Source organism: Phalacrocorax aristotelis, chromosome 8 (genome assembly GCF_949628215.1).
Source record: "Phalacrocorax aristotelis chromosome 8, bGulAri2.1, whole genome shotgun sequence".
Lineage (NCBI taxonomy): Eukaryota > Metazoa > Chordata > Aves > Suliformes > Phalacrocoracidae > Phalacrocorax > Phalacrocorax aristotelis.
Genome location: NC_134283.1, coordinates 34,867,745 through 34,885,074, shown reverse-complemented (window position 1 = coordinate 34,885,074; position 17,330 = coordinate 34,867,745). Strand labels below are relative to the sequence as shown.

Genomic DNA, 17,330 nt, shown 5'->3' with positions numbered 1-17,330 from the left:
TTAATAATTGTCTCAGCCACTTATTTCTAAACACTCAGTGAGGCAAGACTAAACGGAAATTAAAGGAAGGGGGGAACAAGACCCAGGTTATTTTGTATACCAAATGGCACAGTGACTAAAGCCAAACCCGGCAACGTCCAAGCACTGTCCACTCACCTCTCAGTAAAAAAAGGGAGGTTAGGACACTTGGTACTGTTCAAAACCAAGCACTGACTGTCCAGACATGACTCAGTGCCGATTACAAAAGAGCCCCGTGTTAACTTTCTACACTGTGACCTGGTTTACAGTGATTTCATTGTGTGATAACACTTAGTGCACTGAAATAATAATTAAAAACGAGAAAAAAGCCCTTTTAGACTGATTTTACAATAGTAGTGCAACAAGAAGCCAATCAAAACACAAGAGTTTTAATTATAGAACTAAAAAGACTAATATTTTATTAACATAAGGGTGCAAATTAAAAGAGAAATGCCAGAACTCCTTAATAATCTCCACTGTAAAAATGCAAAAAAACTTGTGCTTTAAACATCGCCACAACATACTACAGGACTACGTCCTCCCACCCCTGCCCCTCTCTCCCTTTCCAAGGACTATTGAGAAATACCTCAGTGACATTTAATCTGGAACTTCAAACGACTACTCTAAAGCAGATACTCATCACAGTCATTTTCACCCTGAACAGTCTGTGTATCACACAAATAAAAAACAACTTTAAATGAGAAAGATCCAGAAATTAACTACACACATTGCCATCTACACTGCAGATTTCACTTTTTACAGAGCAGTAGTTGAATGCAAGTATTTGATAAATCAGATCAAACATTCACAAATGCTTGTCTTCCGTTTTTGTCTACCCCATTTCCATTTTTTTTCCTAAAGGCATAATCTTCAGCAGTCCATATACTGCCTAGAACGTACCTAAGCACAGCTTTCCCTAGAGATAAAAATTTTAACCCCACCATTGCAAAGCATCCTATGCCACAAGTTGTCACCGCATGATGGAGAGTAGCTTTAGAGGGACTTACTTAAACTGGAATATATACAAGTTCTAAATATTTTACTTCCTGCAGGGATGTCTTTCTTGAAAACCACAAATACTTCTGTCAAAATACTGACTTGAAAGAGCAAAGTCAGGAATATGGACGAACAGCTACGATCGATGGTTTTCCCTCCACTATGGCTTGAAATTATTTTTGTTTGATTGATGTTTAAAAGCATAACTCAAGTAATTTTGTTTCTAAAAAGTGTTTGAAAATAAAAGTGAAATCTAACGAGACATGTATGCACGGGCCAGGACTGCTATAACAGTAACTACCTCGCATTCACATTTGGAGAGATGAAGAGCAGATTCTTCTGTAAACACATGATGCAGCATCGTTACACGACCCAAGCCTGCCACGTCTCGAGGACAAGCTCGCCACAACTTACAGCAGACCCAGAAGGTAGCCTTGGCCTGGCAGTACTCAGAGGCTTAGATCTGGTTTAGAGAACTAAGGTGTGGACTGTTTCTTCAGTAGAGTTTTGCCAGAACTTGAGTACAACTTGGTTTCCACATCTAGCAAAAAAATGTGATTTATTAGGTTATTGAAGTGGACATTTTGGCAGAGGAAGCAGGCGCACTGAAGTATGCATCTGTTATTTCCCAAAAAAGCCAAACAGTTTCACTGGTCTGGTTTAGAGAACTGGCCTGGACTGCACATAAGGCAGCATTAATTCAAACAGAGGATGGGGAGAAGGGCAGAAAGAACATGCCAGGGAACACAAGGAATCTGCAACCAGCTTTGCTTGCTTGTGTTGAAGAAACTGTACCAGGGAACAAATTTCAGAAAACTAACAGTACAATCCACTGCACTACAAAGATCTTCTCTTGCACAGCTGAAGAGAAAGACGCACTGCTAAGATATTAAAAATAACAACTTTATAATCCACTGGGTTCATAAGCCGTGAGCAAAGACTCAACAAATTCAGGAGGAAAAACTAGGACAGTTTTGTTGTAAGCTTCAGTTAGTCACAGTGGATTAGAGGAATCCTTCAGCCAGCATGAGAAGCAATTGCAGTGGAAAATCCCAGTCCCACCGGGCAGCCGCCGCCATCCAGTGGGTACCGCTCATGGGCACACGGACGCACGCACCGAAATGAAGACAAGCATCTCATTTTCAAGTTGATTTTTGTAAATGGAAAAAAATGTATAAAATCTATCCATACATTAACAGATACAGGAAGTTACACAATCCAGTTTACACCTAACGTAATAGCAATCAGTCCATAATAAGAACAGGAAAAAAATACCAATGCTGTAATTTGTCCAAAGTCACTACAGGGCAGAGGACGGCAGGGGGAGGGTGGTTGGCTTCTTCTTTTTGGTGTGTGGATAAAACTGGCTACCTTCCCTACTTCCAAAGCAATCAGACAATTTCAACAAACATGTATTAGAAATACCTTTGAAATGCATCTGACTCTAGGATTAACACTGAATATTCAAAGATTCATATTATTACAGCATAATGTTTGGATACTTTTGCCTCCAGGAAAGGGCAGTGGGCAGTAGATATTATCCAAGAGAAATCCTGCACCCGTCTTAGAGCACTGACAGAGTTAAAGATTTTTATTTTATGATTTTCATCCATCCTGGAACGCTTAAAATGTGTGTATCCTCAGCTCAGACATTTACAAAGCATGCAGAGACTGTTAATACTCAAAGAACATTTAGGAGGCTATGGAAAATGCGCTGGTGGGTATTGGTCTAATTTTAGTGAACTCATGTCTACCATAACATGCAAGCCACACCTGGCAGTAGTTTTCCCCTCATGCCCCTGTCTGTTGGAGGCCCCAGAGGACAAGGCTTGAATGAACAGGCATGGAAGCTCAGGTACCATTTTAAGGAATAGAACAAAACAACTACTAGCAGGGCCCAGCTTGTGGGAAGTCCTGCCCTGCTGGTGGCGTACCTGTGGGTGAACAGTGTCAGTCTAGGGCTCAGAAAAGATGCCTGACTGAATTTTATAGGAAAAGGGAGGCACCTTAAACCCTGGAAAGACAGACTTCCTGTGTTTGACAGGTGTATTCAATACACACACACAAAGTAAGACAGTAAGCTGTGCTCATCATCCACCCAGAAGACTGCACCATTTTTCTGAACCCATAGAATATACAACCCCTTTTCAAAATACCAACAACAACACCAATAATAATAATAAAGCAGAAGTGCAGAATCCAGACTGTTGGGTGGTCTGTGTTTAAAAAAAACATAAGAAAGAATAAAAGCTAATGCTGTAAAGACAACTATTCCCTTTCAAAGCAAAGGCCACATAAAACTGTGTTGCTCAGTTTGGTTTTTACTTCATGCCACCTGTAAACACAAAACTGGATATTCAGTTTCTGGGAAGAAATGAAACCACTTTTACATCCAGAGTAAAAGAAAGGCCCTCCACTGCCTGGATCACAGATTACCCAGGAAAACGTAGCTGGGGGAAGGCTTCCTCTTCTTGTTTGCTCACTTCATTAGAAAGGTCATATCTGAATAAAAGAACTTTCAGTAAAAGCACAAAACATTTCTTGATGTTATTTCTGCCCTTTGTCTCTGAAGTTTGCTACAGGGACTAACACTTTCCATTCCTCTCCGACAGATACATCACCTTTTTGGCACCATGGGTGGAATTTCTTCCTAATGTATAATTTTGTGTCATACAAAAGTCGATTGTCTAATCATGCAAATCCAACAGAATTCCAAGAAGTGCCACAAGACAGCTCAACTCTTTGCAATCTACTACCTAGTTTGTACACTGCCATAGGAACCTCCCAGAGAACAGACTGTCATCCTTACTTAGATCTGATGGTATATTTCATATATGTGATTTCAACCTCCCTTTCTGGAGGGAGATAATCGATATCCATGCCCTGATTCCATTGATATTTCACTCTTGGAGCTCTCATATGCATGGAGATTTCTTTGATTTGTTGAAGGCGTCTTCACTGAACAGCCTGATTAGAGAAAAACTTACTGATTTAATCAAATAGAAAATAAAGACAAAAACAGGTAGTGGTAGATTTCTCAATCTTTGCTCCTGCCCTTGGAGACTAGGGTAGAGTTTCACTGCTACTGCATTTTCCCCAGCTGGATCTTCTTCCAGGCCTCTGATGCTGTGAAAATGCAGGAGTCAAGGATCCCAGCTACAGTAAACGTTCCTCCAATGATGGCACATATCTGAAATGTACACAGAGAGGAAACAGGTTTGTCAGTGACGAGGGAAATTTTTACACAGCTTGAAACTGTGGGGAGGGATATTATTGCCTACTACTAGAGTATTTTTTGGAAGCACTAAGAACTGGGTAACGGTACTTCGGACGTAATTACATGACAGTCATTCAGGAAAACCATTCCCTACAGTGGAATAACTTAGTGCTATCCTGAACTCATCACAGCCTGAGCTAATCGTAAATCCCAGCTCCTAGGAGCCTACATCATGAACGCTGTTCCTTTCAGGGCTAAACTCCACCTAACAAAGCCTTCTAGAAGCTCTGTGTTGCTCATATCTTCCTACTAGTGTTTTCTATTATAAATACCATAGCCTTGTAGTCTTTTCCCTATTTCACAAGATACAGCATTTCCGAACAGGCAAAAGACACTTAAATAGTATGTGAAGGACAGTGACTAACAGAGAAACCTAGTTACCAGTGACACCTACAGCTAAGTCTAACACTTTCCATTACAGGGGCTGCTTACAAAAGCACTGCCAACTTAACTCTTTGTGGGCCAAAGCTTTCCATGCAAGAAGTCTCGGGTTCAATTATTTAAACACCAGTAAAAACACGTAATCATTGTAAAGAACAGGGTAAGGGAAAAAATTAATGTCCTGATTGGCGTAACAGCCCATTTCACTTCTGAAGTGCTAGAAAAATGGAGGAGTATTCTGACGTGCCAAACCAAAGGTACTTTGGCATGGAGCAACCAAAATCAGGGGGCACCTGTGGTGGACTTTGCAGCTCATTGCGTCAATTCCATTATCTAGGAAATGGGGAGAATGCCAAACTTCCCTCCCAGGGAAACTGTGAAGGAAAACACATTTGAAGGGTTCAATACTATGACAACAGCTGTCTCAGAGTCCTTGTGGAAACATATGACTATGGAGGGCAGCTGATGTCACTCCAGTCTTCAAAAAGGGCAAGAAGGAAGACCTGGGAAACTATAGGCCAGTCAGCCTCACCTCCATCCCCAGAAAGGTGATGGAACAGTTCATCCGGGAGGTCATCTCCAGGCATATAGAGGAAAAGAAGGTTATCAGAAGCAGTCAACATGGATCCACCAAGGGGAGATCGTGCTTGACCAACCTGATTGATAGCCTTCTGTGATGGCATGACTGGCTGGGTAGATGAAGGGAGAGCAGTGGATGTTGTCTATCTCGACTTCAGCAAGGCATTCAACACTGTCGCCCATAGCATCCTTATAGACAAGTGAAGGAATTGGGTTAGATGAGTGGACAGTGAGATGGATGGAGAACTTGCTCAGCAGCAGAACTGAGTCGTGATCAATGGGGCAGAGTCTGGTTGGAGGCCTTTAACTAGTAGTGTTCCCCAGGGGTCTGTACTGGGTCCAGTCTTGTTCAACAGATTCATCAATGACCTGGACAAAGGGACAGAGTGGTCCCTCAGCAAGTTAGCTGATGATACCAAGCTGGGAGGAGTGGCTGATACACCAGAAGGCTGTGCTGCCATTCAGCGAGATCTGGGCCAGCTGGAGAGCTGGGCTGAGGGGAACCTCACAAAATTCAACAGAAGCAAGTGCAAGGTCCTGCACCTGGGGAGCAACAACCCCATGCACTGGTACAGGTTGGGGGTTGACCTGCTGGAAAGCAGCTCTGATGAGAAGGACCTGGGAGTGCTGGTGGGCAACAGGCTGACCATGAGCCAGCAAAGTGCCCTTGGGGCCAAGAAGGCCAACGGTATCCTGGGGTGCATTAAAAGGAGTGTGGCCAGCAGGCTGAGGGAGGTTATCCTTCCGCTCTTCTCTGCCCTTAGTGAGGCCACATCTGGAGCACTGAGTCCAGTTCTGGGCTCCCCAGTTCAAGACAGGGAACTACTGAAGCCAGTCCAGTGGAGAGCTACCAAGATGATCAGGGGACTGGAGTACCTCCCTTTTAAGGAAAGGCTGAGAGACCTGGGTTTGTTTAGCCTGGAGAAGAGAAGGCTGAGGGGGGATCTTATTGATGCTTATAAATATCTAAAGGGCAGGTGTCAAGAGGATGGGGCCAAACTCTTTTCAGTGGTGCCCAATGACAGGACAAGGGGCAACGGGCACAGGTCGGAACACAGGAAGTTTCACCTGAATATGAGAAAAAACTTCTTTCCTGTGAGGGTAACAGAGCAGGGGCACAGGCTGCCCAGAGGGGTTGTGGAATCTCCTTCCCTGCAGACATTCAAACCCCGCCTGGACGCGTTCCCGTGCCCCCTGCTCTGGGTGTGCCTGTTCAAGCAGCGGGGTTGGACGAGATGATCTCCAGAGGTCCCTTCCAACCCCCACCATTCTGTGATTCTGTATACAACTGACACTGAAGGGAACTGGTGCCACACTAGACCTACCATGCCATGTCTCCCACACAGCACTACGCCCCACGGGCAAAGTTAGATGAAAGAGTAACATAAGAGCAGCAGTGCTTGGCTCAGTAGGGAGTTAGCAGTGGCAACAGAACAAACAGTTCATTAATGGTGAGTGCGAAGGCAGCAAGAAATAAACCACTCATTTACATGCTTATTTATAACTGGAATATGTGTGTTTAGTGAGCTTGGTGAAATGAGGATCTGCAGTAAACGTGGCTTTTGCAAGACAGCTGGCATGCCAGCAGATAAAGGCTTCAAAAACCAGAGCACCAGCCTGAGGCAAAGTTAGTATTTTTAGGGGACAAGTCCAGTTCCTGCCCTCTGTGCCCCCCTCCTTGCCATCCCTCGGAGCATGACGCAGGGTGACTTTTCAGGGAAAATGACCGCAATGGAGTTGGGTTATTTCAGTCCACAGCAGCTCAGCTGACAGGAGATGTTACACCGCAAACAACAGAAAAATCGTCCAACACTAAGATTTTGCATCATATGGTAGGAAAATCTGATTTCAGTGCAGCAGTGCAAGGGTGTGGGGAATAGAAAAAAATATATATTCATCTGCACAGCTCTGTACTGCTGAGTGTTTATGAGTCACACACACCTGGCATTCGCTTGGAGTCTGCCTCCCAGCACGAACACAGCCCTCTTGTTTCGTTGTGACAAAAAAATAAGGCAGCACCAGGGTTGGTCTCTAGGTCAGCACAGAAGCTGCACCGCTGTGTTTCTCTATCGTCACAGTTCTAATAAGTATGGAGAGTTGCTCCTTAGCAGCACTGAATGAAGTTAGACATCATGCACTTATTTATATTTAATGGAGTTTTATACTGGGAATGATTGGTGTTTGGCTCCATGAGGTTACAGTTTGACTCAAGCCCAGTCATTAAAGGTAGAAGGGAAAGAAATATAGAAGTATAATAACTACAGCAGTGAGAGACCATGCAATGCAGTGAACACATGAGGGTTTTGAAGAGAATACGATTATAGGTTAGTGGCTGGGATGCAGGCTGAAGTCTAAAGGAAAACACGAGTGGAAATGTAGGAGGAGGCAACGCTGCAAGGAAAATGACAGAAAGGCAAGTGTCAGGTATGTGAGAGTGGACCTCTGGGATGTCTTAAAATCTGAAAATTACTTTTAAGGACGAGTAGGACACCCAGGTAGTATCTAGTAAGGTAAGCTGCAGAATCCCACTCAGAGATTTCTGGATGACCTGCAGCACGTCTTGTAGAACAACACTGTCTTAGTTTTAAAAATGCCATGGGATCGAGTCTATGATACCTGCAGTAACAGGTCCCATGGCTGAAATAATTCTCCCTGCAACTGTTTTTTCCCCAATTACTTCCAGTTTAAATTTTTCAAACCTAGAGGGCAGACGAGTCCTCTCATATCAGGAAAAAAATTCAATTTTCTTTGGATTTTGAATGCTTCACCAGAACTTTGGCTTGTTTTCTGCCTGCTCTCCCTTCCCAGCCCCTAGACTGACCTCATGATAAAACCTTCTTTCAGTTTGGCCACTTACAGGAACTCATAAATTCTAGCAGTGAAACTTTCCCCCTTGCTCCATAACCTCAACCACGAGGCCATGAATGGCTTCTCTTTATGGGGAGATGCCTTGATCTTAAGCAGTACGGTTTAACGGGCAAAAACTACTGTGTTTAACATTGCGCCAGGTGACTGTGGTTAACCCCAGGACGCATGGCATATTCACAGCACAGTGACAGTGGCAGCACTGACCCACAAGCAACACAAAATCTTATTTAGTACTGAATTGTTTGAAGTGTGATATCTAAAGTAAAATCTATGCTAAACTATTGCCTTTTGCCCTGCACAGGAAGCACCTGTCACGTGGTAGAGAAAATTAGGATAACTCTTCATACCACAAAAACCCAAGGAGCAGGCATGAGTTAGAGTGTCCATTGGGAACACTGCTATCATGCTACAGTGCTGCTCTTAGTGGCGCCTAAGTTTTGGGGGGCCAAACTCATAACAAACAGAGCATCAGATAACCTTCCCAGCAGCAGAATGAGACTCCTTTGGCGCTCTGCTGAACAGCCAACACCCTCTCTCATCTGATCACTCTGGGGGGACAATCCCATGTGGAGTGTATCCCTCCTTCCAACACTGACACCGTTTCCCCTGACAGGTGGCCACACTTAGACACAGGCTGTTACATCTCTAACTGCTGAAGCCCCTTTCAAGCCCGCAGGACCCTCCCCCATCCCCGGGACACATTTAAATTTACTGAAAGCCACACAGGTGCCCTAGTAAACAATCTGCTCCCTGAAAGGAGTTGCAGGTGATTCCCCCCACCCTAGAGCCCCTCTTGTGGTTTTTAAATGAAGCAGCTGCTGCTCAGAAAAAGCTGATGCTTTCTGTGGCCAGCCCCATTCGGCAACGACTCCAGATGCCCTAGCACAATCTCTGTTTGGACCTCAGCCCAGTGCTGATTATCACTAACTGGTCTCCAGAGCAACTGTGATGCAAAAGGCCAAGCTGGAGATACAGGACAGGGCTAGAGCAATGGAAAGGACAATGGAACAGATCACGTCATCAAAACAGGGCAAGGAAACCTAGGATAAAAGGTGTTTTGATCCTCTGCAGCACTGCTCCCCCCCTCCAACCTTTTCAATGCCACTTTGAATGCTGTAAAGCTTTAAGTGTAGCACATACATGGCCAAGGCTGCCCTACTGTGAAACATTCCTAGCCTAAATGAGAACAAGAGCAGGTCATCTGTACCAGGGCCAGATGATCTAGACTGATACTCATGATACAGCATCTGTAACAGGAATCTGCCTCTTAGTCAGCCACATCTGAAAAGGGTATGGCACACCTGCCTGACGTACTGTGTAACAGCTCCTGCAGATATCAGCGTCATCCACACATCTCCATAGGAAGGATGTTCAGTTGGAATGGCCCCACATGAGCTGCTTGAGACTACAGCCATTTATAAGACCAAACAAAGTAGACAAAAATCAATTGTACAACTCCTCTTCAGAAGTCTAGCAGCCAGTACGCGCCTGGCTGACTTTACACACAGGATGGGGCAAAATTCTAGCTGTGGCCATCTCAAATCCAAAGGGTCATTGTGGCAATCAGTGAGGAAAGCCTCTACTCTGGACTTCTTATGTAAACTCTGAAGCACAGCATCAAACTCCACAAAGATACTATTTATACGCATACAATGGCACATTAGCAGTAAATCAATGCTAGCAATGGGCATGACAAAGAATAATGCCAGCTATCAATCCTTTCCAGACACTGTTTCCCATCAAAAACACCTCCACACCCTCACCCCCAACAAGATGTGGAAGAAACCTGTGTGTATAAGAGCATATTGTTAGCAAAAGTAGAGGCAGTGTGAGATGTCAAGTCATAAAACACTGATTGACCTTTTTTAGGATTATGTTTTGAAACCAGACAGATGTGCTAAGAGGTCTTAAACCACAACATTTAGATTTTGTTTCAAGCCCCTTTCTCTTGGTATTTGTATATCCTATAGATCACAAGCATTTCGGAAGTGCAGGGAACTTGGTTTTATCAGAAGCTGAAAAATCAAAATCTTTAAGTGCAGCACAGCCACACTGTTTATGTTACTTCCAATTAAAATATTCAAACAGTTAAAAAATCAAAATCGGAGGTCTTCATTCCAGCCAGTTTATCAGCTACTTCACATTCTACCATGCCTCACTGGCACAGCAGACTGCAGCTTAAATTTTAAGCCAACTCCCTTAGGACACATTTTTTAAAGTTCTGGAAGATCTTTAAATAACTCTGCCTAACTAGCAGTTTGGATGGTACAGCTTTGTTACAGATGCTGAGATCAGTACTGCAGTATGTTATCTGGATAGATCAAAACATAACTTATCAGGAAAACACCTCTGGAATTGGATAATGCAGCTCTTCTCCACTTCTACCCAGGAGTAAATACCTGGAACTGGCATATTCATACTAGGCCAGGCAGCAGCACTGAGTAAAACAACAGCACTGCATTTTCTGCAAGTTAGACCTTAACGTTAGAGAGTCAGTTTATTGCAGCATGCTTTACTACATACCATATTAGCTTTTCTTCCAAGTTTCTGACATGCTGCAATAGTGGCCATCCTGACTAGACAGAGTTTGGCACCTCTGAAATAGGATAATTTTCTTTCTTCTTGTGCCTAGCTATTAAATCAAATTGTCAGAGCATCGGGCTTACCAGTTATCTCACTTACACTTCAGTACAATTGCAGTGATGTACTGCTTTATTCCAATTAAGTCACAATGCTCTGAAGCAGAAACTCAATTACTCTAGACAAAAAATGCTCAGAAAAGAAATGAAAGGTAGGCAGGAGAAGGGAGAATTAGAGGTTTAGAGTAACTCACCGATGTGATAAACCTGTACAAAGGCTGTCGCCTCTCTGTGTATTTCACTGTGATGGGACTCAAATCGTAACGAAACCAGATAGCTGGGATAATGCGGCCAGTGTGACTGTAGGCTACGTACTCCTAGAAAAGAAAGTGGGGAAAAAATGGCAGAAAATGTGAGCAATCTTATTCCAGATAGTGTCTGTAATAAAACTGCTTCTGTGGATCTGGCCCCTACTCCTGTTTTGTACTAATGATCAGACTGAAAGAAGCGAACAGTTAATTCCTGTATGACTGCTCACCCCTCATCCTTACCAAATAGGAAAATAAGTTATTTACAGCCTGGTAATGCTATAGCTGGGTACAGAGAGTGATGGTGCTTACTCTCACCTTCATTCGAATTTACAGAAATAAAAAGAAAGGTTGTCATTGATTTCTCTAGTTTAGATCTGTTCTATTTAAATACAAGCAGTCTCTAAGTGGTTGCAGGTAAAGTTTTCATACTGTCAGTATGTAAATCATATACTGGGATATTCATCAAACAAACAAAATTTAGCTTGCAAGAACCTGAAAATCCCTTTTGTCCATGCACTCAGAATAGCAAGCAGCAGCTCCTATCTGTGAGGACCCCTTCACACAGGGACCGACATTATGAATGCTTTGCCCACTCAGTATGAATCATATAGAGCCATGTTTAAACCATGTTTCAAAATCATGCTAAAAGCCAAAATGAAACTATGTACAGAAAATTATTGGCAAAGGTTCAAGAACACTCCATGCTTGTTTGGGAGAGACATCTTCAGATTGCCAGTGATAATCTCCTTTAATAACAGTTACAGTGCAATCAATCAGCCACAGGACAACACCCCAACAAGACATACGGTACAATGCCAACGCAGAACAGATACTAACATCAACCTATTATAAAAAAATCACATCTTTTTGAGCTGATATTTTGTCTGTGCTCTCAATGGAAATATGTATCATGTTTCAAAGATCAGGACATTTATCTTGACCGACTGAAGAACGCAGGCTGGGGACTCAGCAATCTAATGAGAGCCATCAGCACCGGCACGGCACACACTGCCTTTTTACCCAGTTGCTCTTCCCTTCTTTAGCCCTATGACATGCCTGCCAACTCAGATGACCTCTTCTGTTTTAATTCTTCTCACACAGAGACAAAGACAACCTCACATACTTCAGAAAGATGAAGACAAGCAATAGGACACCCATGAGCATGATACAAAACCCATAACTTTCTGTGAGCTCAGAGGGAGGTAGTGAAACAGCATCTAGCTCCTTCATTACTCTCACACAAATCCCAAATTCCCCTCTATTTAGGTATTTTTCCATGAATGACAAGAGAAGCAGAATGTGGCTGATATCGCTAGTCATAATATTTTCAGGGCTTTTATTGCAGAAGTTCTGCAGCTTATCTTGGCACAGTGGATATCTGGGGAAGTGAGGAAACAGCGTATAGGAGGTGAAAGGGGAGAGGGGACAGACAGTCCACAGAACGGACTCTATTAAGTCTCTTCACAGTAGTCAATCTGTGTCAGACTATTCCAATGGCTTTTGATTTCTGTTTCCCACTGATCAGTATGGGAGTCAAGGACTAAAGCATGATAAAAGAATTTTTATTTTTAATGAGAAGAAAATGCAGAGACAGCACTGTTTCTCTGCACTTCAGCTCTGATAGAACTGACCTCATTTTTTCCTTCCTCTCCCTTTTTCGCCACCAGTAATCCTGCCCTAATGAGTCAGTCTTGGCCAAATGCCCCCATTTGCAACCATGCTCCCACAAGTGTTAAAAGCTCCTGCTGTCTATTTTCCAAATTACTTTCAGAACTTGCGTCGCAAGAGTCTTATCAGAACAACAGTTGTGACACTAAGCAGAACAAATACATTGTAATCTGAATAGAGGGAGACATCCAAATCATTGGGACACACTGCACAAGCAAGCCCAGAAGTCACTAGACAGGAACGTTAATCTGAGAACCAGTCCACAAGAGTGTGTGCTTGATTTTCAGTTATGGCAAACTAGCAGTAACTAGATATTATAAACAGATTCTGGACTTTCACTTAGCACCTGACTGGCAAATCATTTTAAATTGAAAGAGGCTTTTTACCTTAAAAAGCAAATAGGGTATTTTTTTCAAAGTTAAATACATTGTATTATTAAAAGACAAATATCTTCACATTTCATGTAGATTACTTTAAGAATTATAAAGTTACAACAACTATCATAATCCACTATAGTAAAGTAGGCACTGTGAAATAGTCAACCAGTACGTATTTGCTGCTGCAGGTTCAGTGGCTTAATATCTGAAACCAACATTTGTAAAAAGCAAAAAACTCATATTTGTTTGATTCATCCATCACAATTGGGACTGTTTTATTAATAAAACCAGGTGTAAGTGCTGTTTTGTATGTTCACGTGGATTGCAGTTTCCATCCAGATGCATCTTGACACAAATCACGAGAGCTCCTACAGCATGTAAAAACCTTCCACACAATTTATAGAAATCTAGATCAGTTAAACTGACATATGAGAAAGTCAGGAGTAAGAATACCTTTCTCTAGAATTAAAACAATATACCACCTGCTCTGACAAGCCCTCACAATCCCAACCCTGGTAAATGCCAGCACCAGGAGCACCAGGAAGGCCCACTCTCAAGAGCTTCAGTTCCTCCTTCTCCCAGCAGAGGCTACTGCTCACCCACAAACAAATGTACATGGCTGCAGAGCAGAGGAGCAAGAGGGAGGAGGAATGATGACTGAAGATCCTCCATGCATCCACTGGGCTGCAATGGGGAGCTTCTCTAAGAACTACCTGCTTCTTTACCTTATTTGCTACAGTATATTGGTATGAATATCGCTGCTTGCCGCTCATGTCTTCGTACACCGTCGGGACTATCTTCAATATGTAATCATGAGATGCAAGAGCTGGAGTCAGAAAAGGAAAGGAAAGTATAAGTTAGCATTCAGAGAAAGGAATCACAGCCTACATAACATTTCAAAGTGAATGTGCAGAATCAACTAAAATAAGTAAGTCACAGAAAAGGTATCTCCCTCCTCCTTATCTCAGGTTCTGTGACAAAGCGACACTTTCGCATCCTACATTCACGTTCTTTGTACAAAACTTTGTAAGGCATTTGGACGACACCAGAACCTGCCCACCATTCTAAGACTTCTGTAGCACCACGACCCATGGAGATGAGTTTGGGCCACTTGAACTTTCCTAACTGCTTGCAGCTATAAATGGTAAGACTTAGCAGCACCACAAAAAGCTGTCCTGGTTCAAAAACTAGCTAAGGTTAGAGCTGCAGCTCACTGAGCTTCTTTTGACAGAAAAAGCTGAGTCATCACAACCTGTGTAGTCCCAGTCCTTGTCCATCCATCCTTCTTTCTTCCTCCCTTCTCCTACAGCTGCTTAACAATTCTAATTAATCATTTTTTTCATGATTTAAATGGCTTATGCCATTTTTTTTTGCTGGTGAAACAGTTCTAAAACAGAATTCTAAATGATTTCTCTACAGGATACTTCGGCCAAGTGTAACACAATGACACTAGGCTCCTGGAGAAAAAAATAAAACCCCAACCCAAACCAAACAAACCACAGTAGTCTAGCTTCAAAACAGCCATAGAAACTTTGTTCCAAGAAGTGGACAAGACTGATATCTTGCAGGAGCCTGAACACTTGAAGAAAAAAACTACACTGAATAGTAGCATGCACTGGAAATGTATTTTTTTGTCGCTGATCATAAAGAATGGTAACGAAAATGTCTATCCTTCCAGACACAGGGTAGAACTTAAGGTAAGAGCTAACTTGCAACACAAGAACAAGGAAAAGTTCTGGTGGTTATGAGAGCAGCAAAGGGAAGCTATAGGAATAGGATATGGACAAAAACCTCAGTAACTCTGAGATGGCCATACCAGAGCTGGAGACAATGTTCAGGTTGCAAAAGGGCTGCAATGGACCTTTTGAGCTAAGACTTTTCTATGGTACTGGAGAAAATAGAAATGTCTGTCAAAAATGTCTGGACTGTTTTGGTTGAAGAGGCAGATTAAAGACTTCTGTATACACCAGGTGTTGCATGAATATCCCCATTTTCCCTCCTGCAGAGAGTGGCTAAGACCTGAAATCAGCAAGAATACGTACGATTTGAGCTGAGTTTGTCTGCTCCCTCCAAGGCATTGAATGCTCCATGAACATTATGGACCTGGAAAGCAAAAAGGCGTATGAAGAAACTATGCTCTGACTTGGTACTCTTGACCTTTGCTTCCCTATCCTATGCTGTAACAAGGAGATCAGCCTGACCCAACCTTTCCGAAAACACTGCCTCAGTCCAGTAAAAGGTGACTTGAAATATCTTTCAGTGACCATCACCACAGAGGTTGGTTCCAAGTAAAAAAGTTGATTTCACAACATCTTACAAGATGAAACTCCAAAACCACTCCAAAGCTAAAGGAATTGCAGTTGGAAGAGTAGAGTTGTGAAATTTCATTGTGAGGTATTTCCTAAGAGCTTTGCATAGTTAACTGTGAAGTTCATTTATCAGGCTGAAAGGGAAGTAAATGGGAGTCATATTCATGTTAAAACTCAAGAGTTCTCCTGTAAAGGTAGCTCATGTCAGAGCAGTTGGGCTTGTAGATCTTTACCTCATTAGCCCAGCTTTCACACCACACACACTATGCCCTTGGAGATGGGAAGGATACATGCCAACACTGCTATCCATTCAACTTTTCCTTGCATGTCCCAGGCACGCAAGTATCTGCCCAGAATAACAGGACTTCCATCCCATGCCTTCCACATACTATGATCTGGAGTTCAATCTGTGAACTCTGTAAACAGGGAAAACGCCACAGCAACATCTGTAGATTAGAGGTTGTATCATTCACATAATGTACAGCAAGCTACACAGAAAGGACAAATAACTCTACAACCTACAAATTCCTGACCTTAAGCCAGAGAACAGGGAAGAAGAGTTTGGAAGAAGTATTTGGTTGTGGGTGTGACAGAGTTTCACCTCACTAACAGGACAACGCATTCTTCTTCCCAGACCCTCTCCACAACTGATAGCACGTGGATGTATCTGTCTCATCCTAATGGCTGTTTCCCTATTCTGAATGCTACAGAGGAGGTAATGGTTTGGAGGAAGCAGCAACTGAATCGGTTTCCTTCCTGAGAAAGGAAATTCTAGAGAGACAAAATCATCAGCAAGTTCAACTGGCAAGGTGCTGGTAACAAGCGCAGAGCAAAAGCAACAGCTGAACCTTCTATAGTGCCTTCCAGTCTGCTGGCATTTCAAATATTTCACACAACAGCAATCATTTCCGAACTACACATGCAGACTGTACGTATTCTTTACCCATTGTAAAAAGCATACAAAGAAAGAGAAATCCCTGGGATGAGCTACAGTATTATGTTTCATTCTTGACACAGCTGAGAAGTCTCTTATAGAATATCTGGGCCAGAGACTTTAAGCTCCAATTCAAACACTCTAACCATAAATATCTGAGTGGTTACTCAGCCAACAACTATCTATCCTGTGAGGCACCTATATATTTGGACTTACATTCTTGTCCTTGGCTTCCCAGCATCTACACTTCTGTTTATATGCAAAAGTTGTCTGCTCTGCATCTCTCTACATAGTGACCTTGCAAAGCTGTGAGTTACAGAGCTTCCATACAGACAAAGGCACCAGGCATCTCCACAACTGCCTGTTTCTGTGCCATCAGGTACTCTGGTGCATCCACCTCTCTTGTCATTGCAACATGGGTGGCATTTGTAACTCCCAGTCTGATGTTTTACCACGATTTTCCTCGTGGAACACTCTAGACTCCCATTACAATACTTGCTGTCCATACATAGATTGCTAATTAATCTTTGCTCTACAAAGTGCACAGCTGTGTTCCTTGGGGGAACATACTTGTTTGTACCTTGTTAAGTACCTGGAGGGACTTCAACAAGGAGCAAGCTTTTGGCCACAAAATTGTTTTGCAGCAGAGAACTTAAGCAAGCCTGTTTAGCCAGACTTTCTCAGGACTGTCCTGCACTGTCAAGGCCAAATCTAGCGCTTGGAGTAGTGGCACAGGAGGCTACTCAGTGGTTTAACAGTGCCAACACTTCATCCTCCTGCAACACGGACCTCAAAAAGATGTTTGTTGGGGCCTTGAACACCCTAGGCTTTACCCTCTACAAACACATGCAAAGACAAAAAACTGGACATAACTCAGGGACAGTTCAACAGCAGGCTAAAATAACTTCCGACCTTGCAACTATCAAGGAAGGACAACACCTCTGACCAGGTTAAAACTAGGATTATTCAAGACCATGACTTAGCGCTCAGAGAATTCTATGATTAAAAATATATAATCTCCTACTTTCCACAT

General features: G+C 42.9%; 1 protein-coding gene across 1 annotated transcript in view; it reads right to left on the bottom strand.

The window, feature by feature from the left end:
* Nucleotides 1–405: 405 nt before the first annotated feature.
* Nucleotides 406–17,330, bottom strand: part of ERGIC1 (endoplasmic reticulum-golgi intermediate compartment 1) — a 65,743-nt gene continuing 48,818 nt past the window's right edge. Inside the window, exons 7-10 of the mRNA XM_075102428.1 lie at nt 15,097–15,157; nt 13,780–13,880; nt 10,953–11,075; nt 406–4,204 (exon numbers count right to left, since the gene is read on the bottom strand). Of these exons, the coding sequence (XP_074958529.1) occupies nt 4,097–4,204; nt 10,953–11,075; nt 13,780–13,880; nt 15,097–15,157 (393 nt within the window). The 3' untranslated portion in view covers nt 406–4,096. The remainder of the gene's footprint in view (nt 4,205–10,952; nt 11,076–13,779; nt 13,881–15,096; nt 15,158–17,330) is intronic.